The sequence below is a fragment of the Equus asinus genome, chromosome 1, assembly GCF_041296235.1.
Source record: "Equus asinus isolate D_3611 breed Donkey chromosome 1, EquAss-T2T_v2, whole genome shotgun sequence".
In the NCBI taxonomy this organism is placed as follows: domain Eukaryota; kingdom Metazoa; phylum Chordata; class Mammalia; order Perissodactyla; family Equidae; genus Equus; species Equus asinus.
Genome location: NC_091790.1, coordinates 160334304 through 160358944, shown reverse-complemented (window position 1 = coordinate 160358944; position 24641 = coordinate 160334304). Strand labels below are relative to the sequence as shown.

The 24641-nt window shown below is 41.8% G+C and overlaps 1 protein-coding gene across 5 annotated transcripts in view; it reads right to left on the bottom strand.

Moving 5' to 3' along the window:
* Positions 1-11628: 11628 nt before the first annotated feature.
* Positions 11629-24641, bottom strand: part of PLEKHA8 (pleckstrin homology domain containing A8) — a 45704-nt gene continuing 32691 nt past the window's right edge. For all 5 annotated transcript variants that reach the window (XM_014841050.3, XM_044765369.2, XM_044765365.2 and 2 more), the window contains 2 exons: positions 17133-17194; positions 11629-11962 (listed from right to left, as the gene is read on the bottom strand). In XM_014841050.3, coding sequence (XP_014696536.2) covers positions 11765-11962; positions 17133-17194 — 260 coding nt within the window. In that variant the 3' untranslated portion in view covers positions 11629-11764. The remainder of the gene's footprint in view (positions 11963-17132; positions 17195-24641) is intronic.

Sequence of the window (24641 nt, the reverse complement as noted above, 5' to 3'; positions counted from 1 at the left end):
TGTATTTTGGTCTACCAATCAAGTTATGTAGTTTTTTATGTTGTGTTTGTTTGTTTTCTCATTTGTTATTTGTGTCTCTGTTTTGCTTTCTTGCTTAGTGGTTACCCTGAGGTTTGTATTTAAAATCTCATGGATAAGATAGTCCCTTTTCTGATGGCCTGTAATTTCCTCAGACTAAACCGATTTAGTCCCTTACCTCTTCCCCTCCTAAGTCGTTTTTCTCACATCTTATTCCATCTTGTGTTATGAGTTTGTGGTTAAAATGACAAGATTATCTTTGGTTCTGGTGTTTTCCTTCCCTTTGTCTTTAATGCTATACTTGAGTATTTGCTATCCTGCTCTGATTCTGTCTACCTATTTATCTCCTTACTCTGCTCTTTGTAACCCCTTTCTCCCCGCCTTTTTTTTCAGGTATGAGGGCCTTCTTGAGGATTTCTTGGGGTGGGAGGAATCTCATGGCTACCAACTCCCTTAGCTTACGTTTGTCTGGGAAAGTTTTTATTTCTCCATCATATCTGAAGGATATTTTTGCTGGATAGAGTATTCTTGGCTGAAAGTTTTTGTCCTTCAAAGATTTGAATATGTCATTCCAGTCTCTCTTGGCCTGAAAGGTTTCTGCAGAGAAATCCACTGAATGCCTGATGGGGGTACCTTTGTAGGTTACTTTATTCTGCCTTGCTGCCCTTAGTATTCTTTCTTTGTCATTCAGTTTTGTCAGTTTCAGTCCTATATGCCTTGTAGTAGCTCTTTTTACATTGACATATTTAGGAGATCTGGCAGTGTCTTCCACATGGATTTCCTTCCTAGGTTTGGGAAGTTCTCTGCTATTATTTCTTTGAACAAGCTTTCTACTCCATTCTCCCTCTCTTCTCCTTCTTGACTACCTATAATTCTTATGCTGCATTTCCTAATTGAGTCTGATATTTCTCAGAGACTTTCTTCATTTCTTTTTAGTCTTAGTTCTCTCTCCTCCTCTATATGGAGCATTTCAACATGTCTATCTTCAATTATGCTGATACGCTTCTCTATGGAGTCCTCTTGAGCATTCAGGGAAGCCATATTTTATTTCTTCCATTGTGTCTCTCATTTCTAATATTCCTGATTGATTCTTCTTTATATTTTCAATCTCTTTTGTGAAGTAGCTCCTGAACTCATTGAATTGTTTCTCTACATTCTCTTTAACCTTGTTTTTTGATGATAGCTGTTTTGAATTCTTTGTCATTTAGATTACATATTTCTGCATCCTCAGGACTGATTTCTGGGTACTTGTCATTTTCTCTCTGGTCTGGAGATCTCATATAATGTTTGATATTGCTAGAGGGAGTGGCTCTGTTTTTTCACATCCTAGCATTATTTGGTCACAGTTAGCACCTATTGCCACTGGGTGGGGTCAAAAACCACATATTCTGAGCCCTCTGCCTTCACCCAAAATCCCAGGGGCTGGAGCCACGCTGAGCAGGTGGGGGGAGGGAGGCTTTCTCCTGCATGCTCTGGGGGTTTTCAGCCTCTGCTCTCGCTATCTGCTTTCTTGGGGTGTTGGCTTGATGAGGTCATCCCCTGTGAGAGCTTCTGCCCTGGTAGAGGGCTTCCCTCTAGGCTGCAAGGGCTCTTGGGAGTCTTTGATGTTCCTGCAAACAAATGTTCCCTCCCCTGTTCCTTCCCTCTTGGAGGCGTCCTGTGGTCCTGGATAGCAGTCTTTAGGGGAGGGAGTGAAGTTTTCTCTTACCCCATTTCACCTCCTCCAAGGTGGGCTCCAGCCTTTCCACCCTCTGTCATATGGTTGTGTGGGTCTCTCTGATATTTTTTGTGTTGTGTTTGGATGTCCTTTCTTGGAGTGTGGATGTTTATTCGTTGTATGTTGGAGGGGAAAAATAACTGGGAAAACTCACTCTGCCATGATGCTGATGTCACTCTGGTGAATTTTTTTAAAACTAGTTTTTCCTTTTAACATTTGTATTTATTTTAAACTTTAAGAGATGGTGGTTCTGTGATGTGGTCTTACTTATCCTAACAGACCCCAGAGAACAATTTTAAAGGACTAAACCAGCAGCTCTGGGGGTGTCAGTCTGGGCTGCATATTAGAATCACTGGCAGGGACTTTAACAGTACAAGTGAGAGGCTGCCTTCCAAAGACAGATTTAGGAGGTCTAGGAAGGGCCTAGACATCAATGTTTTTATCTGCTTGGTTTTTAAGTCCTTTTAGTGATTCTAATGTACAAACAGGGCTGGGAACAATGAACTGGACTTTGCTTTCTAATTGTTCATAATTTTGTACATATAAGCACCATTTAAAAAACATTTTATACCTGAATTAACAAAGGCAAAATATAAAAAACACAAAGTATTTATACTCTGAGTGGACAGTTGCTCAGAATATTTCTTTTTTTTAAAGATTTTAATTTTTTTCCTTTTTCTCCCCAAAGCCTCTGGTACATAGTTGTATATTCTTCGTTGTGGGTCCTTCTAGTTGTGGCATGTGGGACGCTGCCTCAGCATGGTTTGATGAGCAGTGCCATGTCCATGCCCAGGATTCGAACCAACGAAACACTGGGCCGCCTGCAGCGGAGTGTGCGAACCTAACCACTCGGCCACGGGGCCAGCCCCGCTCAGAATATTTCTTGAGCAACCAAGAAAGCAGGAAGGAATAGAAGAGATGTGTATGGCTTTCCAAATATTTTTATCAAGCTGGACAACAGAACTAACACATCTGAAAGACTCAGGGAGTACCATTTGAGGTAATGCCCAATTTCTAAGACGATTTTGGAATCCTCCCATGGACAAGGAAGGCACGGTTGGGGGCTGGGTGCACTGACTTGAACGAGATGAACTTTATGATTTAGTGAGGCAGGAGGCTAACCAATAACTAAAACATACACCAAAGAACTACTCAGTTACCATGCAGTTACACTTCCCATCCCAAGTTCTAATTTATTCAGTATTGTTTAGAAATGCAAGAGGTGGGAGCTGGGGCTGTGGCAGAGTGGTTAAGCTTGCACGCTCCGCTTTGAGATCCCGGGTTTTGCTGGTTGGGATCCTGGGCGCGGACCTACACACTGCTCATCAGGCCATGCTGTGGTGGCATCCCACATAGAAGAACTAGAATGACCTGCAACTAGGATATACAACTATGTACTGGGGTTTGGGGGAGGCAAAAAAAAAAAGAGGAAGATTGGCAACAAATGTTAGCTCAGTGCCAATCTTCCCACCAAAATTAAGACACAAACAAAAAAGAAATGCAAGAGGTGGTTTAGAGGTGAAACCGATGGCTGGGATTTATTGTATCCAGGCAGTATTTAAGGAGAGATTCAATCTGGGCCTTCAGGAAGGGGGAAGGGGAAAGGATACTCCAAGTTTGTGAAGGAATTTGAGTCATGGCATGGAGTCATAAAGGATTTTCAGGTTTGGAAGACAGCAACAGACAGGTTGAAAAGAGCACAGAATTCAGAGATCAAGGCTGTAGCCACTGGGGGTGCGGAGGTCAAGGCAGGTCTTCATAACAAACTGGGCATAGAGCGTGGAAGTGAGGAAGCAGTTTAGGGCATCTGAATTTCTTTCCTGAGAGACTAGAATAATGCTGATGCCACTGACTTAGATGGCAAAGCTTAAGGGGCAACCAAGTTTGGATTTTGGGTTTCAGATGAGGGCAGGACATCTAAGGGTAGATGATCAGTGGCAGGGGGGTCTGGATTGGAGCTCCAAGACCACAACCCAGGTGGGTGACCTGTGCCGGAAGTGTAATTCAAGGGTTATCTGCATGGAGGCTGCTATCTGAAGCCGTGGAGACAAGTGAATTTAGCAAGTTTGCAAGGATGCAAGTAGAGAGCCAGATGTAAACCAGGAGGAACCAGGCTGAGAATCAGCCCATCTTCCTCAGCGATTCACAAAACTCGGGGCAGGAGGTTTGGTCAGTGGAACACAACAGTCAGGGGACTGTCTAAGGTGATCTCATGAAGGACGTTGAAGCCGGATTTGACTTTTAAAACATTTAAAAAATTTTCAACAACTTGGACCATCAAGCCAAAGTAAAAAAGCCCTAAAATTGGCCACACACTCTGTGTTAGCAAAAATGTGACAAGTCTTTTCTCTGAGGAAGGAGATGCGTCCACACAGCCAACCACCCAAATACGTCCTCAGTGCTGACGTCAGCGCGGATACAGACACACACGTGTATGTGTGCTCGTGAAAAGAGTCTCAGGCCACTAATCTACCTGTGCGAACATAAGCACAAATACAAATACCAACTCTAGGCTGGTTCCATTCCTTCCTGCTCTTTTGGTTTTTCCATTGATGCCACTAAGCACAGATCTTCCAGGAGTATCCACGTTATCGTAGAATAATCATAGAACAGACAGAAAATGTACCATTATTTGCAGATTCTGGTAGAACAACAAGCAGCAGACACACGTAGCCTCTCCAGCTGGTCCCTCATCACCATGAGGCAGCTCTACTCCCTGACCCACTGGAAGTCAGGACAGATATCCAAAGGTGTTCTCTTTTTGAACCTACCGTGGTTTGTTCTCCAGGAAGTTTATCTTTTCATGGTTCCCAAGTACCCCAGAAGGTGGAGCTAAGGGACAGAAACTGACTTTCTTCACACAACTCCTGTCTGAGCACAGTGCTCCAGGTAGGCGTGGAGAAGGCAAGAGGTAGACAGTTGGTCCTTATACAGCCGTCTCCGGCAGTACTGACGTTCAACATTTATAAGAACGAAGCCATTACAAAAAAAAGCCCCTGGGGTTCTGTGGGAGAACTGCCCATAACTTAGAATAAACAAAGCCTACACCGACTGACTTCAGGTCTGGACAGGCACTCCCATTTTAGACAGCAAGGATGATGGTGGTGGTAGTTCTTCAGTGTACGTCGCTTTAGTTTTCCTTTAAGACTTGCCCATATGCAGTGTGGAACAAGGACACAACTGCTCGTCACAGCGACTGTTTCAAGGGATAGAAGGTGCTAAAAGCAGTCTAAGCAAAAAGACTGGGGCCATATTGCAGAGAGACAGGTTTCTCAAGGGGAGGACACTCAGGGCAGGAGAGTAGGCCTCCTGAGAACCGAAAGTAGGAAAGGCGAAGCCAGCCTTCAAGGAAAGTTTGCTGGTGCCCTGGTGACTACACAATTCCTTGTCCTTGCTTCTGGGTGTGCCTGCACCACCCTTTCTTTCCACTTTCTCTTCGTTCTTCTCTTGCACATGGCCTGACATGGCTGCTCCAGCTCAGACTCCATAGGACCCTTTTGCTTAAGCACCCACCACACTTCACTTGTTTTTCCCTCTCCCTTCAATTCCCTTCCCCTCAATTCTAATTGGCTCAGCTCATGTATTTAAAGAGGCGGCTGGAGAGGACGCCTCAAGTGGCCAATAGGTGGGAAGCCTCTCTGAGAAGGGGCTGTGGACAGGGTAGCACCCCAATGCCAGCCATATATATCTTTCTACAGACACCTTAACAACTACCAACAAGTACACGAGAGAAAACCTGACACGTTCAACCCTACTTCATCATCAAGTGATTCAGGCAAAAAAGTATCTGCTATTGAATGTAAATTTATAAACCACACAGCTACTCAAACATTTTGTGTAGCAAATTCATCTATCTGTTCTGTGGTTTCTCTGAAAACAGAATTTGACCAGGTCAAAGAACACAGCATCTGTGAAAGCAGCTAGTCTTTCTAGAGCGCTTAGAACACCCAGGGCAATGCCATTACAGAAGCCATTTGACGCTTCAAAACTATTTTTTGTTTAGGTTTGATATAGTTTTATAAAGATTTTGGAGCTAGGCAGCCTGAGGTTGTAGCCTGGCACTACCCCTCATCAGCTGTGGAACATTAGGGAAGGGGCTTCGGGGCTTCAGCAACCTGTGCCTCGGGTTTCCCACCTGTAACTTGAGGAGAGTAATAGTACAGGCCCTATAGAGTGACTGTGGGGATTAAATGTCTTCATATTTGTAAAGGGCCAGAATGATGCCTGGCAATTAGCATGTGATCCATAAATGATACTTGTTATTGACATTTTCAATTAAGCAGAAAACCACACAAAAGCACTTGGTAAAATACTTTAAAAATAAGTTTATTATAACTAACGAATATAAAATCTGACAGATATTTTCAAACATTTTTGCAAAAAAAAGTAAAACCCTCCCGTGTTTCCCCTCCCCACAAGATACAGAGTAAGAACTTGGACAGTTTTACATGAAACCTAAACATGAACTTCTCATTCATCAGTTGGTCCTAAAAGGCTCCAACACATTACATTCTAAGTAAAGGTCCATTAAAATTAAGAAATCAACAAACCACTTGACACTAGCTTTCTACTGTCATTATGATGCTCATTCAAAATGCTGAAGGACAAGAATAGGTAACACAAGACTGCGTGTGACAGATATTCAAAGAGCATGGATCTATGAAACCACAAACAGTCGAGATAAGAATACTGGGGGTCAAATTAAACATTGACTTAAAAAATTAATCCAAGGAAATCTATGTACATTGTAGCCTTTGGCATCTGGTCTAATATGTTTCTTCTTTATAGAGACATCATTTGGTCCAATCTAATAACTAGATTAAATTGACCTTAATATATGTCTCATCTGACACAGATTGTCCACAGCCAATTTCATATGAGGTAGTTGAGCTGTTTACTGACATTCTAGTGAAACTGTCATCACACAGGGGACTCATACATCAAACACACTGTGAGACTGGCTCGTTAACCTTCTGGGAAGCAACAGAATTATTTCTAGATCACCCTTGTCATCACTGACTCCACATGCATCTACGCACACAGGAGTGTGTGGGATGAGGTCAGCTTTGCAAGGTGCCCTCATCCCAGGGGACCATCCGCAGGGTGGTTTCTGTTTGTCAAGTACAGGGAGGAAATACTGACCACGCTTTAAATACATATAATAGAAAGGATGGTGCTTAAAACAAACAGGATCTCTTTCTTTTGTTCTCACATAGCTTAGCTGAAAACATTTGTTCAATCTGAAAGGGAAGTGATTAAAAAGAGTAACCAAAGAATTTTGAAAACTCTCGCAGTACAGAGTAGTAGTATGCTTTTTCCTTTTAGTGAAAGGCTATATATATAAAACAGTGGAGAGAAAGGTCAATGCATGCGGCGACGTACCGTCAATGTCACTTAGTCATGCCCTGGAGTGCCTTATGCAGCAGTGCTAGTGGGAATCATGCAAACGGCCTCTGCACACAGACTGACTACAACAGGGTGGGAAATGAGAACGTTTACAGAGAAGTCTGGTGAACAAGTTCATGGAATTGTTGAAAGAACCCCTAACAATCTTGTAATAGATGAGCAGTCTTAAAACACCATTAGACAGCTAACGAATATTTTCTTACGTCATTATTATGAAACCCCTGAGTAAGCAATCGCAATTACAAAGGGACATCCAGAAGCAGAACATATTTCTGAATAAAGCATTCGATACACACTTCACAGGAACGCAGGTTTACTGTACACACGAAGTTCGTGCACAGACTGTACCAGATCACAGAGCAGCTGAAGTCAGGCCCTCTAAGGCTGAACACATTAGCTCAGCTAATAGAACACTGGCTTAAAACATATTTTACTTATAAATCCTAAATCTAAAAATGTAAAAAAGGTTGATAGTTCACCTTAAAAAAAGAAATGAAACACGAGGGTGGGGAAACTGAAGAAGAACTGTAAAACCTATGACTACAATCAGAAGCAACTGATTTTAATCGATGATTTAGAAATGCACCATTATGTAACCAACTTCTTATAGGACATGGTAGTTTAGTAGGAAAAAAACACAGAAATAGTTTTCCTTCAGAAAGTTTCCAAAACGCCTCACATCTTATATTGCTCACGACCCTCTGACTCTTTCCAATGCCTTAAGTGATATTTCTTCATACATAGGATTTTCACAGTCAGATTCAGTTTCCTTAGTAAGATACCTCTTACTTCAGCTCTTTGACTTCCTTCAAATTTAATAAAGAAAAGTGTACTTTATTGATTGGTCCCTACCACAGTTTTCTTAATTAAAAACACTTTCCCAAAAATACAAAGCTGAAAGCATTAACTGTTTGGATATATACACACATGCAATTAATAATCAAAAGAGAAGACTGCAAACTTTTCCAGCAGCACTCGTCTTACAATAGGTCACCTTTCCTAGATGCCACATACAAGGTAGTCACCTGCTTTACAGCCACAAATGGAAATAACGGTTCTTTAAGAAGCTCTTGCAGCCTGGGAAGAGAACAGAATCCCCAATGACTGGGCACCTAGCCCTGCGCTAGGTCTGTGCCAGATGCCCCACATATATGCTAGAAGATGCTGCTGAGGAATGGGGCAGAACAGCTAAGAGGGGATGGACCTGGTGCTCTGATGGAGCACTGCTGGCAGAGGCAGTGAGGCTGAACTATGGAGTTCAGATAACCCTCAGCGTGGAACATGACATTAGGGGAAGCTGTATGTTCAGAATGACACATGAATAATGATGACAAGGTGCCTCAAGCCACTACTTACACACCCTAATGAACACCGAGAGCCCCGCTTCCAGAACTCCCTGCAGACCTGGATGAAGAGCTGATGAGAAAATCATTTCTACCTCATAGTCACAAGTTTGTTTCACTCCCAAAAGGTATCCCTCCAACTTAACATTTTTCACCAGGATTAGCTACAAGGAATGGAATTTGCTTTCAAAGGACAAAACAATTGCCATCATTGAAAGGACTTTGTTCAGTTTGACAAATACACATTGATCCCTCCCAGGCGTGAAGCCTGGCTTCTCCCGTGGGGAGGAGGGCAGGCAGGGTGAAATGAGGTGCACAGAAGCGCTGTGTGAAGGGTCATCTGAATGTTACTTATCAGCTTCTACTACACCCAAAGACACATGACCTTCTTCTCCAGGATCTCTTCAAAAGTTACTCTAGAAAAGGAATCCTAAAGATGTTCTGAGCAGTGAGAGCAAGGTGATTACTCTGTCAACAAACATCCTGGTGTTTTCTCACCTCCTCTCACTATCAGGGCGAAAGAAAGCTTAGATGCCCCAGGAATCTCAGAGGATATGGAGGGAAAGACTGTTTTCTCTCTGTCACTTCTTAGATAGCAACTGCAAACTAGCACAAATCATGACTTTAACTAAAATGGAGAAGCAAATACTGCAGATCCAGGAGGATGCTCTGACTGTGCCAAGCTTCGGGTCAAGTTGAATTTATCATCTAGCATTAGGTTCAATTTCTAGTTATTTTTACTTAAGGACCCTCAGAGCTTTACACATCTTAGGCAAACTTAATACGCTCCAGTGAAGAAAATATCTATCAAAAGACATTACTCCCTTTCTGTAGGGTTGGAAAAAGGGTAAGTAGAAAATGTAACATTCAAATTACTCAAGTTATTCTGATCTGGGTTCCTGATGATCCCAGAAAGTATGAAACCCTTCCTACTGAGAGAACTGAGTCACACACACCAAGGCAGTACCTACAAACGGGAAACGGCCATGCCGAGCAGCTTTCTTTTTGTGTATATTCAGAGCCTCAGTGGCAGATCTGAGGTATTTTCAGTGTGCCCACCCCCCTCTCCAAGAGACCACACGAGTTCACCTGAAGTGACAAGGAGCCCCAGCAGTTGCTTAAACGGTCATGCCTCACAACACTCAGAATCTCCTGGTAGCATCCCCTCCCAACGGCACAATGCCTAAAGTGTCTTCATGCAAGCTATGAGCAAAGACTGGCTGCTTTTTCTTTTTTCCCCTTTAGGAGGCTATGTCAAGGGCAGGAAGTCTAAATTATCCCCTAGTCCTGCCATCACATTCACAGTAGCCAGAGAAGGAGATCCACACTAATGACTCGTGGGAGTGGGGTAAAATAACACGCACACCTTGGCAGCTGTCAACAGCAAGTGCTAAAGTACAAAAGAATCAATGTCATTTTAGCACCCTTTTTCTCCCTAGCCTTAAAACATCTGACGTTGCTTTTCTAAGTTTAAGCATTTCCCAGAAGTCTTTTTATGAGCAGAGTACCTGCTTCATTCATTTGAGTTAAACAGCGCCTATTTGTTTAAAGACAGACAGGAGACAAAATCAATACCCCCCACAGTAACCTCTCTGCCTAAGGAGAGAGTTCTCTTTGCCCAGGAACAGCACTCTCCAGGACTGCCCAGGTAGCATGCACCTGTGCCCCTCGAAGGAGCTCACCTTCTACCTTGGGGAGCTACCTCGTGCTGGAACTTCCCTTCCAGCTACTCCAAAGAAGTAGCCTCGAACGGAGAAGGCACCCGTGGCTTCTGTCCCACGCACACTCTTGGCAGCGTGGCCTGCCGAGAGACTAGGGCCACAGTCCTGGCATCACACTTTTCAGGAGAATGCCTACACAAGGTTGTTTTATGAAACATTTAAACGTTACTTTTAAATCATGACGGAGTCCCAAAGCTTCTGAGATTGATAAGAGCTGCATTTAGTTTGCTCTGACCAGCAATTATTGGTGATTAAACCCAGATTGATCACAGAGCACATTCAGAACTGTGGTCGCTGTGTGCAACACCAAGGCCCGCTGGCTGGGCGTCGACGCTGGTTCAATTAAGAAGCTGCTGGGTAAACTCACTGCACTTCTCACTTGCCCTTTATCTATTTTATTTCAATGATAGCCTCTTTCTCTTTGAAGAAATGGACACATCACTTAGCCCATGCAGAAGACTGGGAATTGTGAAAACTAGAATTTGATCTCATGGTTCTTTGACTCTGTGTGCACAAGAATCACTTGGAAAGTTTATTCAGATGCAGATTCCTGAGTCCTGCCCCCACAATTCTGGTTCTTCAGGTCAGGGTAAGGCCGGGGAATTTGCTTTCTGAACAAGCACTCCATATGATTTTGATGCAGAGATGGTCCAGATCACACTTAGAAATCACCTGGTTCCTCTAGCGTCTGTGTGACTGTGAGTGAATCCTTCAATCTCTAAACCTTACTTTTGAAATTGAGTAAGAATCCATGAATGTCACGGTTTTGCTGTCACGTCCGATTGACATAATGCATGGGAAAGCATGCTGGGAAAGTGTGGGCACTAGAGAGGGGTCATCTTGGATGACCTGTCCCCCTCTCCCATACATCCTCCAGCTTGGGCTCAGGGCACACCACTCATCTCTTCCTAGTGTCCCCACCTGTAAACAGGGATGGATCCCATGTTTATGGAGTCCACCTCCCACACTGACATGGTCACACCAGTGCCCCGAGCACCTTGCCACCAGGTTCTTCTCACTCGCAGAGCCACAGAGCAGAGGGTTCCCCAGGGAGGGTCTGGGAGAGCAAACTCTACGTGTCAACAGCTTCGACAAAGGGGCTTAGCTCCGTCCAAAGTTTTAGTCTAGTTCTAAGTTGCCTGGAACCCTGCCTGTGAGTTACAGCCCTTGATACAGAACTAGCTCATTTTCAGCTTGGGTTTGGGTGGCCCATTAAAACTAAAAGCCAAAAACAAAACAAAACACAAAACTAACAAATTCATTTGTCAAGTCTGCTCTTCTAACTTGCTGTTCAAGTCTACATAACAGGTATGATTTGGTTCCCAGAGGCCCTTTGAACTGAAATCTATAGCACCTTGATTTTTTAATACACAAAACACATATGCATTTAAAAAAATGATATATAAAAGCACTAGGCTCTGCCTCCTCCTCTCCATCCCCCCAAGTAAGGGGCTGGAGAGGGCTGAAGCTGCTGCTGCTGCTGGAAATTAAACAGGGCAACAAAACACTTTCGCGAACTTTATTCCCTGAAGTTAGGAGGTGGCCCTGTCTTGCAGACGTCATACCACCTCGTCAGACTCCAGTCCGTGGACCTCGTATAAAGTGTCCAGTATCGCCAGCTGCTTTTCCATGGCAGGAAGGTAAAGGCTGAGATCCCTCTGCATCCCAACACTGAAAGCTGCTTTCTGGTGGTCGCCTTCCTTTATGGTTAACGCGGCCACAAAATCTTCATAGGATGGAGCTGCCCTCAGAGCTAACTGCAAAAGAATTGCCTGTGAGAATCCGCATCACGTTTCTCTCTTTTGCACACTTTACTCTAATGCAGGAGCGCATGCATGCACACACACTCACACATACAGAGCTGCAGAGAGCAGGAGTAAAAAAATAGGAATATGTCTTTCTGATTCGTGGACTCTAAAACTATGTTTCAAGCCCCAAATCAAATAATTTTAAGGCTAGAAGAAGCAAGTATGTACTTGGCCCATCTTGAGGATGAACAATGCCATCAAGTCAGGGAATGCTGAGAGAAAGAGTCTGAGAAAAGCTCCTTTCTCATTCGCAGTGTGATCCAGACTATCCCCCTTGAATCCTCAGTGTCCACCTGTATGCATGTTGTTGCCACAGTCTTTGTTCCCATGTGGCCAGCCTTCCAGGGCACTTCAATCTCCCATTTGTGTGTCATCTCCATATATCTTTCTTTGCATGTCTCCTATTTCCCCTCACATGGATATTTCCTTTGGATTCTTGAATATTTTCTAAAAAGGAAGGGAGCTAACATTTGTTGTTTGCTTGTGCACTGATGCTTTGACGTATTTATCCCAGTTAATCTTTATAAGAACCTGTAGAATTTACATCCCTATTGTACAGATGAACATCACATAGCTAATGAGTGCCAGGGTCAGGATCTGAACTCGGGGTCATCTCTGTGCTTTTCAACCACACCACCACATCACATGGCTTCCCTGATGAAAGATTTCCTAGGCTCCTTATAGCCCCCCTCCCTTTACAGGCCAACTGTACCCTAAGCTTGCTAAAATCTACTGTCTGGCATCCACTGGGCTGGCTCTCTTGGGATCTCTGGAGACTTTTTGGAACCCTGAATTATCATTCTAAAGTTGCTTTCTTGAGTTTCCTTATGCTTTCAAAGTCTTGGAGAATCAACCCTCCCCCTCTAAGCAACTGGAGGGTGACTGGCATTATGATGTAGTGGTTCAAGCACAGGCTTGGGTGAAGGAGACCCTGACTCGAATCCCAAATCTTTCACATATTAGCTTGAGGAATTTAAGCAAGGTTCTTACCCTCCTAGAACCTCAGTTTTCTTGTCTGTAGAAGAGGACTGATACCTCTTTGCTTATTTGAAGGATTAATGGGACACGTGTAGTGTGTTTAGGCCACTGCCTGGCACATAATAAATACTCAGATAACGGTAGGGGTACAAATGAGAGAGCAGAGAATGAAAGGAAGACAATTATCCAAAAATATAAGTGAGAAAATCTCCCAGAACTGAGGGATATGAGTCTTCAGATTTAAACAGCTATCCATAATGCTCCACATAATGAATGATAACAACCAAAAGATGAACACCATAAAATTCTAGAATGTAGGGATAAAGATCCTGAAAGCATCCAAAATAGGGTGAGGAACAGTTTATACACAATGGAATGGTATTAGATTTTACAGTAGTAACAGTGGAAGCTGGAGGACAATAGAGGAATGCCTTCAAAGTTCTGAGAGAAAATTATTATCAACCTAGAATTTTATACCAGTCAAAGCATCACTCTAGAAACAAAGGGCAGAATAAAGACATTTCAGGCATGCAGGAACTCAAAATTTTAGCTCCCGTGTATCCTCTCTTGGGAAGCTACTGGAGGATGGACACCACCCAAAGGAGGGATGAGATCAAGAAATAGGAAGTCGGAGGACCTAGGAAATGAAATTAGGGTGAGGTGGATTCAATACAGGAAAATTCATGAAGAAAAGTCCCCGGGAAATAGCAGTACAACAGGCCTGAACAACTAATTCAGATTGGAATAAGCATTTAGAAAGTTCTAGAAGGGAAGTCTCTAAGAAAAAAAACGCAGATAATCTGATAGATTTGTGAGTTCAGAATGACCATGACTTGAGAAATCTAACGGTGCACGGAAAAATATAAAACTTGTATAAGAACAAAAAAATCATAGAATTTTGCCTTCTCATCATCAGGATAACTTGTGATATAATTATATTGGGAAGGTGGAGGCGGCGGAGGTGAAGCAGGGTTAGCGAGGCCTAAGAGCTAAATTCTAATCTATGACAGAAAGCCAACAGTAAGGACTAAAACGGCGAAGGCCACAAAGAACAGTAAACATTTTTAGAACTGCAGAGGTGTTGGAAGAGACAGCCACAGTGGAAAGTGGAGGCCTCTCTGCAGTGAGCCAGGGAAGCAGGAGCAGAAGGCAGGGACTGCTAGTTTTTGTTACAATCTTTTTGGACTTTTTGATAAAAACAAAACCAAAATCTATGTACAAAAGTTTAAGCAAAATTTTTTTTAAAAGTTTCTCCAGAGTGGGGCCCAGGACTATTCCTCGAAGGCTCCTAGAGGGCTGTGGTGGAGCCGAGTCCATCTGGGAACCAACCATAGAACTCAACTGAAGAGGAAACCAGAAAGGTCAGATGATGGACGGTTAGTAAATGCACTGGAGACAGAACCTGGACTGAGCGTCAGTTCCATGGCCTACAACTGTGTGAAGATAAAGGTTCACTATTTGGTTGGTAAATGAGTCAAATCCCCTCAGCGTAAAAGACGTTTCCCTGAGCAACTGAGATCAGTTACATGAATTTGCCCCTGATAAATAATTAGCATGTTAGGAAACTCAATGAAGTTTCCAAAGGAGGGAGGACTTGAAGAACAATGGTAGAGAGGCTGAAAGGGCCTGTCGAGCTCCTCTATTGATAAGGCTGTTGCCAAATGCTTGACAAATCTATTTTCTTAAAAACCAGCAACTTTAAAAATTATTGGCAATAATATCAAGGACCTTCAAAATGTTCTTACTGTATAACTTTGGGTGTATTACCTCACCTCTTTATTCTCAGGTTTCTTTGTTTATAAGCAGGGAAAATAAGAGAGCCTACCTCACAGTTATGAGATTAATAATTACATATGTAAAGCACTTAAAATAATGTCTAGTGCACGGTCAGTGCTCAAAATTCTAAGTTGTGGTGGTAGTTCTTGGTATTAGACATATCAATTCTACTTCTAGGAACCTATTTTGAGGAAATAAGAGTTTTAGTCAAAAACGGATATTAATAGACACTGTTTCATTTGGAAAAACAAACTTAGAAGCAGCTTAAATCTCCAACACTGTGGATTGAGCAAATAAATATGGTAGGTTCCATACTAGGGAAATATTACGCAGTCACTAAAAATAATGATTTTCAAAGATTCTTATGGGTATTTAAAAACGGTCATGATATAATCTATTAAGTATGGGGAAAGAATACAAAATTATACTGTAAGCTAAATGTCAAATAAATTTATATGCATATACAGAGTAAGTATACAAAATAATTATACACATATAAGCATGCAGATATAAAAATATAAGTAGACATATATCTAGATAGAAATATAAAATTAGAACAATACTTAAAAGAATACGTAAAAATATATAAAAATAAAAGCTAAGAAGGTAAAACACAAAAATGTTTAAAATGGTTATTATGGAGTGGTGAGAATATGGACAATTTTAATTTTTTCCCTTTCTATTCTTCCATGATTTCTAAAAATCTTTGCCAGTTTAAATTACTATATATTTGGAAAAATGCTGTAAGTGAAAAAGTCCTTTTAAAGACTCATGCTTATGATAAATTTTCTGCTGTAGATGCATTCTTGTTGGCAACATCTCTTGGATCATTAATATTTCAGGATTAAACTTTGCCTTCTATACTGAAAAAAAGCACACCCACATTTTTGTTTCTTGTAAAAGGGGCAACACAATGTTTTTATGCTTTGTCATCTCACCAAGAGAACATGGGTGTCAGGCACCTGCAAGCAAACACAGTATTTACTCAGGAAGATCAATGAATGAAGCAGCTTCCATTGTCTAACTACTTATTAGCAGCTTCTCAATTATTCTGTCTTCACTGCAGAGAAGTGCGATGTGGGGGATGAGCACTAGCCTCAGAGACAGTAGATCTGGGTTTAGAGCTGGCCTCTGCCACGGCCTCACATGGAGACTCTGGGACTAAAATGAACAGTTCTGAACCTGTGAAATAGTGGAAGTTAATCCTGAGGATTATCAAAGATAATGAACATGGAAGTGCCTGGCACAGTGCCTAGTGGCACAATAGGCATCCAATAGCCACATGGTAGCTATTATGATTATTGCATGTTTATGCACTGAAGGTAAGCATGGGCACTTTGTAGCACAACTGGTCTGGCTCCTATTCTAGTGAACAGTAGGATATGGAGCTAGTTATCTCCATGCTTTCAAAAAAGATTTCATTTTCACTTAAATTTGATTTCTTATACTATAAATTCTTCCGACTTTCTTTACCTGGCTCCTAAACAGTTCTTACCTTAGGCAAATGACGTCTCCTATGCTTTAAATTTATAAAAGCCATCATCTGCAAGACTATTTTTATCCCCTGACCTTCCAAAGAACACTCACATTCTATGCGTTTCCTAGTGTTCCACTGTACACGAGACTCTGCCTTACGGCTGCATCTGACTCAGGCTGACCTCTCCCCGGATGGGAGAATCACTGAGTATCAGCGCTGACATGAACGGGCCATCTATTCCTGCTATTTTACTAAGCAGGCTAACTGATTTGTCCAGGGGACTAGGACTCCCACGTGTGTGTTCTTCCTAGGTCAACACGCTGGGAGGGAAGGAGCGGTGGTTAACAGGAGCCAAAAACACAGGAATACAAACACCTCCACAATGAAAATAACTGGGTAAGAAGAGATTTCTAGCCCTAGCTGCTGGCACACTCCATTCAGTTAACATTCAAAGATAAAATTTAACTAAGTAAAAAAATTTTTTAAAAATCGACTAAAATCCGAGAATTAACAGGACTGAATACAACAGGCAGCAGAGGGAGCTACGAGCTTGAAGGCATCACTGATTTCCCACAACGGTGAGAATTTGCCAGCTTCCTGCCTACCTCTGCACTGATGCTCTTTACCACCTTATCAGAAAGGCAACTACTTCTGAGGCAAAGCTCCACGAGGTCACTGGGACTAGACAGGATAAAGCACACCATCAGTCTTCCCTACTCTACACACTTCCGATAGCCAGCATTTCCACACACAGACCTACAGACTTAAACGAAATAAGCAACATTTTACTCTTATTCTCAAAAACGAAGCAAACAGAAACAGCACACACACAAAACAAAACACCTTGCTGTGACCATCAGAACATTAGGAGGCAGAAGGACTACTTACCGCAAAAACCCCTCGAACTACCCAGCCGTGGTGCTGCCGTAATGTTTTACCATACGCGTTATCTTGAAAAGAAGAAAAACTCCATGAAGAACAATTTCATCAGAACTTGATGTGCTATTTGTATCATGTGCTTTCTAAAATACGCAGTAGCATGGTCCTATGTTATTGGACACCAACTAAAAAAGTCTAATGACAAGATTATGTACTCCGAAAGTCTTGAGTAGGGAAAAACCTATGCAAAAAAAAATTTTTTTTAAAGAAAAATAGATATTTCCACTCTTACTCTGTGTCAATATATATAACTTCAGCTTATTATCATGGTGGGAAACATTCAATATATATAAGGAAATAAAGGGGGAAGAAAGGATATTGGAAAATTGAGACTGAATACAATTACAAAGACACTGCAAAAATATAAAAACGCAGTTCTTTGAAATGTTGGGTGACCCTGAGCCAGTCCCTCAGCTGCCCTCTCTTACCATCTGTTTGTCTCTTTGTAAAATGATCTCTAAGGCTCTTTTCAATTCTAACATTCTATTCTGGGATGTGAAATGTTTGTCCTAGATGTCTCTATGACCCCAGATGTACAGTATTAAATCTAGAAACCTTTAAAACTATTATGAAAAGAATGGCTTGAAGTTATTAAGTTGGTTATAAAGTAATTGGTGCAGCCTATTAATAAAAGTCATTCATATTCTAGACTTTAAAGATAAAAACCTATTATTCTTGTCTCAATGTGTTTTAAAATGAGATTTAAAAACTGGTATATAATAATTTTAATTACCAAAAAAGCCCCTCAAGAACAAGATGACTGCATCTTATGCAAGGGATGTGTTCCTGAAGGCTCTGAATAATTCAATATATGAAAAATTCAAAACTGATTTTTCTATAGGAATAAACGCATTCTCAGGAGGCAAAGATCTACATCACCACAGTGCATTTTTACTTCAATGCTCCATTTTATTTTCTAAGCATCATCTCCAATAGTTTACAGAGTGTTCATTCCTAAATTAACAGCACAGAGTATCATGGGGGTTGTTTGACCTTCTTCATCATGTTTTATCCCATCTAAATTCTATTCCAAACTTACTTATTTTCATGTGTCAGTTTCAGCACTAGTACACGTACCACCATTTAATCAATGCTTAGGTGACATTATAATAAGATATAAAAGCATTTTAAATTATAACAAGAGCTGATGTTAAAATAACAGAAAAACAGACACCAAAACTCCAACCACCAATTCCTATGCAGTAAAAAGCAATGTGGTTCACAGAATACAGTGAAAGAAGGTGAAGTGTCTGCATTTTACTGACCAAAATGGGGCTGTCCTGTAATTGTAGTTAAACAGCTTACAACTTACTCAAATTTTGATATAATGTAATTCTTGTTAACTTCTATTTTTAAAATTTGGGTGAGACTTTATGAATACTTTTAGCATATCCTACTATTGATTTCACATAATTTGAATTTGCATAAAATACAATTATATTTTACATAAAAGAAGACTGTACCTTTGAAATATAACAGCAGATTTCCCTGGCTATCTAAAGTTTTAGGAACAGGCTGAAATGCCAGCACTTAGGATGGCAAAGCTAAAGCAGAAATAATAAAAAATTAATAAATTCAAGTACGGAAAAGAACCTTAGAAACAGTCTAAAGAATGACTCAAGATTAAATTTAATTATTTTCTTAGGAGAACAGTCTGAATAGACTAGGGCAAGGTTCCAAGATACAAGTCTTCAACATGAGCCACTCTTAAAACCTACCTGATTCTCTAAGGGGACAGATCAGGGACATTTTAGATCGTATACAAGCCCTTAGTGAAGAAAAGGTGGCTGGCCCACAAAGTGTATAGTGCAGATGGGCAGAAAATAACTAGGCACAGCCTCTGAAGTAAATCAACAACACAATCAACTTTCCAACCACCCAAGAAGCCATCTGGGCTGGCAAGACAGTGTGCAGGTCCATGGAAAACATCCTGAGGTGAGGCACAGAGGTAAGATAGCGGGAATCCCTTCTTTCTTGTGATCCTAATCCAGGCAAGGTATTAAATGCCATTATAATAAACAGGTGAAATTCAATGCCATTAAAATCTGCTGGATTTTACATCCATGATGGAACAGCTGCTCCATTCAACAAGAATTTAGTGGGAGTCTACCACATGCCCCACACTGTGCCAGCAGCAGAGATCCTCGGGGGACTGAAACTCAGTCAGTCCCCTGCCCTCAGGAAGTCCAGGGGCTCCTAAGAGAGCTAGCCCTTTAACATCATTATCATACAAACTGCCAACTGCTATAGTAGAGATCTGTACACGGTGCTACGGGAACATAGAGGACAGGAAGACAATTCCAGCCAGGGGGTGTGTGGACAGAGAACGCTCCAGAGGGGTCTCAAATGCTGGGTAGGGCAGAGAGAAGGGTGCAGACAGAGGGAGCAGACGGAGCTGTGAGAGACGGCGGCATGCCGGGCATGGAGGGGGGCACAGTTCACTGGGGCTGAAGATCACTGGGGCTGAGGCCAAATTGTGAGGACCTTATATGCCACGTCAGGGATTCTGAACTTCCCACTTGAGGCACAGTGGCAGTTTAAAAAATATAACACTGCTTTTTTCTGATTTCACAAGTATTGAATACTCACTATTAAAAATATGGAAAATACAAAAATGAGAGAACTAAAGAAACCTATAATCATGCTCCCAGCGATAAGCACAGTGGGCATTGTAGAGGTATATTCTTAGTCCTTTTCTCTATACAGATAGTATTATTTTCTTCTACTTACAGCCATGATCATTCTGACTTGGAATTGCGGTAGGGAAGTAACAAGGTGAGATTCACTTTTCTTTACAGTATGCAGCAACGTAGCCGTGCTGGTCTCTGAGCCTTCAGCTCCGAAGCCCACCTGGCTGGACAAACTGCCTGTGTACAAGGGCTCTGGACCTGGGGCTATGCCAACCTCACAGACTTGACACCTTTCCTATACTTTGCCATTAAAGTCAACAATTCAGAAAAGCCCAGAAACGCTTCTCCATGGCCCCTTCAACAGGACAGCAAGAAAACAGAGGTGCTGTGAGTCCAAATAACACTGGCAGCTGGTCTAAGGAAGAGGGAGTGTCTGCAGAGCAGCACGCCAGTCTATGTCCTCCGACCCGGCCCTTCTAGAGGAGCAGCTGTTCCTTGCTGTGCCTGCACTTGCCAGAGAAGACTCCCACAGGGCAGATGTGGGCCAGACGGTCTAATGGGAGAAGAGGCAGTCAGAGAATTTGGGCTGGGTCCTGACTCAGGCCCAGGAAGACCACTGCTGCAATTTAAAACCAACAAATGAAACAAAACTCATCAAAAAAAAAAAAAAAGACTTGGTGAAAGTCCTTAACTGACTTCTAGGGCTGCAAATCTCCCTGCCACGTGAGGCTGCATTAAAATAAGATGAAGTCTAAGCCTGACCTATTTTGGTTACCCAGAGAAGATTAGATAATGAAATACATTAATCTTCACTGTAATACCCATTCATTATCATAATGCATGTTCTATAATCTGGAGGTATTTTTGGCCTCTGAAAGACATAAATGATACCCTTCTCCCAGCTCTTTGAGATGTGTCAGTTCCTGAGAGACTGAGTCCAAATACCTGAGTAGGAAGCCTTGATAATCACCTTGCTCAATTTTCTTCCTTTTACAAATGGAGAAACAGAAGACAGAGAGAGACAGTGACTTGCTCAAGGTCACAAAGCTAAAAGCAATGAGAACCTGAGGCACTCTTGTTGAATTAAACCATTCTGCTGAAAAACTAATGTTCATACTTTGTGAAACAAAATAATGAAAATGAAAAATGTGCCTTTTCTAGTCATTTCCTGAAAGAATTAGAACCTAATTCTGTTCATGGAAACAACAAAAACAGAACTGATTTCTTTACTGGTAACTCAGAAACTTGCTACGAGGTATTTAGAAATTATGCCTAAACCTGTTATAATATCTGATCAAGAACAACCTTTCCATTACTGTTGGTGGACAACTATTCTGTCCCAGAACTGAATACAGGAGAGTGTTTCTGTACTGTAAACCTATAATTGTAAGACTTTGTAAAGTTACTTCAGGTTGTAGAGAGGACAAAGAAGGCATGTAGATTTCAGTTTTAAGAGAGAGCTTGAGAAGTGAATAAGCAAAGCCAGGAGAGGTGGAATCACTCGTTCACTGAGCTCTGGAAATGAGCTAAACCAGGCAGTCTTAGGCAAGAATCAGGAACTGGGAGTGGTTTGAAAGTGAACAAGCAGTGAATAAATCTGAAAAATAATACTGAGTGAAAAAGGAAGAATGTGTATCATGTGACACCAGGTATATGAGTTTAAAATATGCAATACAATATTAGATACTGTTTATGGACACATATATAGTAAAAGTATAAAAACACTTATTATATAAACAGCGAATTCAGGATGAAGATCCTTGGAAAATGAGAGGAGTAAGGGGGTCATGAGCCAGCCCTGGTGGTCTAGTGGTTAAGATCTGGTGCTCTTACCACTGCGGCCTGGTTTGTTTCCTGGTCAGGGAAACTCGCCACCCGTCTGTTGGTTGTCATACTGTGGCAGCTGAGTGTTGCTATGACACTGAAAGCTATGCCACCAGTATTTCAAATACTAGCAGGGTCACCCACGGTGGACAGGTTTCAGTGGAGTTTCCAGACTAAGACTAGGAAGAAAGACCCAGTCACCCACTTTCAAAAAATTGGCCACGAAAACCCTATGAATAGCAGTGGAGCATTGTCTGATATAGCACCAGAAGGTGACAGAAGGGTACAAAAAAGAGCAGGCAGGGTTCTGCTCTGCTGTACACAGGGTCACTAGGAGTCGGACTCAACTTGACAGCACTAACAACAAAACAACAGTGGGGTCAAGGAGTGGTACATGTGTACTATATTGAGCTATTTTATATATTTGGTCAAGTGATGGATATTTGTTAAATGTTTGAAATATTTATAATAAAAAAAACTGAGCTACTAGGAAAGTATCCTCTGAATTCTTTACTGTGACTAAGCTTCAGGCAAAATGAACTGTATGGAGAAAAGCCAACTCAGTAACCAGTGGACAGAGGCAAACACGTACCCAGAGATATCCTTTGTTAACTTCAGGCACTATCAAGATGAACACTTGTACTGTAAGCCAATTCTGCCATTAGAGGCACATGCTGTGAGTAGTTTTGGAGAGGGCATGACTTGATTCATGTTCCATAGTATTTTCAGAATAATCAGTCAAGTTCTGATTTCGTGCTAAATATCTGATTATGAGTTCGACTTTTTCATCTAGCCCTCCTTGTCTGTGAAAGCCTGTCATATTAAACACATAACTAAAAAGCATCCTTTTAGAATGTTTCCTATTTTGTGCTAGAGATCTTGGTTGGCCTAATGTTTATCTGACATTTATGGAATCATTCCAAGGCGAGGGACGTGGCAATATGCTAGCCCGCTGAGGGAACAGTGCAGAGCACATAACATTTAGTACAATGGTGCATGAAATGCCAGAGCAACTTTTCTTCCTTCCACTTAAAAGGATGCTTTCCAACAGCTCTTTTTGATGTGTTATCCCAAATGGAGGGGCTCAGCTATAGGGTGAACCATTAAACATATCTGTCTTGTGGACCCAACTCTTTCCTTACAATGACCTCTAGAGAACATCACAGCACACTAATGGTTCAGAGCAGTGCTTGGCATGAGACCATCCAAACTATTGCAGTCTGATCATCATTATGGACAACCCAAGTATGGCTCTAATGTAAATGGGGGCAGTATAAAGCCTAATGCCTCCTTCCAGATGCTGGAAACTTATTCTGCATCACAGAACTCAGCAATACAAGGAATATACGTGCATTTTCCAGAGAGTTAACAGATGTCAAAGCTTCCATTGAGTCATTTAGGACTTTTATACATCATCTCTCATTTTCAACGCCACTAAGATTACCAAGTTTTACGAACACTTGCCTCAAAACCTTTCTTAAGCAGTGTTTTCAAATTTGGGAGTGCCATCCAAGGTTTATCCTTAATTTATCCTTCCTAACTGCCTTGCTGCTCCTAGGTTAGAAAAAATTTTCAGTTACTGGAGAACTAGCTAATTATCATGGAAATGAGGCAAAATTAACTGATGCTGTGGCTAATTTTGGCACTTTTATTCCTGTTTATTTAACAATCATCAGACACAGTCAAAATTCCCAAATAATCAAAAGGTAGATCTAGCAACAGGTGAGTTTCAATATCGTTTGAGATGAGTGGGTCCCAAACTTTCGAAGGGATTAGAATCACCTGAAAGACTTTTTAACACACTGGTTGCTGGGGCCCACCTTGGAGTTTGAATCAGCAAGTGTCTGGCAGGGCCTGGTGGTCTGCATTTCAAATAAGCTGCCAGATGATAAAGATGCTGCTCTCCTTGGACCACTTTGAGAAGCAGTGATCTAGATTTGAGACTCTAGAGGAGGTACTGACCCTCTCTGAACCTCAGTTTACTCGCCGTAGAAGAGGAGTATTTGGAAGATTAAATGAAATCTTTATTGAGAACCTAGTGTCATAGCTACATTAGGCGCTCTATAAATGGTAGCCTTTATTACAATAACTCAAATTCAATTTTAGAATTTAAAACATGCAAGCTAATTTGCCTGTGTATATCATATAAATTGCACACCTTCTCTTTTACCTACATACCCTAACTCCCTCATTTCAGACAAGGTATCAGTTCCAATTATAAAGGCTGTGATTTCAAAACGAGAAGAGAAAAGAGAACCCAGAAGAAATACACATCAAGGAGCCTATGGGTTCTGAAGAGTTAACGTGTGAACATTTCTCATAAAACTCTATTTGCACAGAGCTTGTGTGTCTGTCTGGAGAGGAGGGTCGGTTGGTTAGGGAATTTTACCTCCCCACATTGAACAGCAGCAGGAAACTAGGGATCCCTACAAAGAAAGGATTTAAATCATGAATACCTATGAAATAATCCCAAACATCAGGACGAAAATCTCAAATTTACAGCCCCCTTTTCCTTTCCACTGAAAATAGTGCTGAAGGGGAAGAGAGGGAAGGGAAAGCTGGGATTGGCTGTCATTATTCAGTTTTGAAGCAGCATTTGCCCTTCAAGTCTCCTCTTGTTTCACAAAGTCAACATCTCCAGCCCGGTGGTGTCCAAATCAAGTAAAAGGTAGGGGAGAAAGACGGGCAGAATTGGGGGTGGGGAAGGGCAGAAAGGGTATATCCTCGACTTCCTCCCCACCTGCAATGCACAAGGCTTTTCTTTTCACTTGCTAGTGTCCTGTAAGCAGCTAGGTTCTATTCCGTCCCAGCTGCAGCTCCAGCGGAGGGGTAAATGGGATTAGCATTCCCCTCCCACTCTCACACAGCCACCTCTAACAAAGCAACAGCACAGGCGACACACAGTGCTGAATCCCCTGTCCTCCGCAGTTCCTGCAGCTGGAGGAGCTTCTTCCCAGTGTGAAATTTCCATACTAAGAAGTTAGTCTGGAGAGAAATTTCTGGC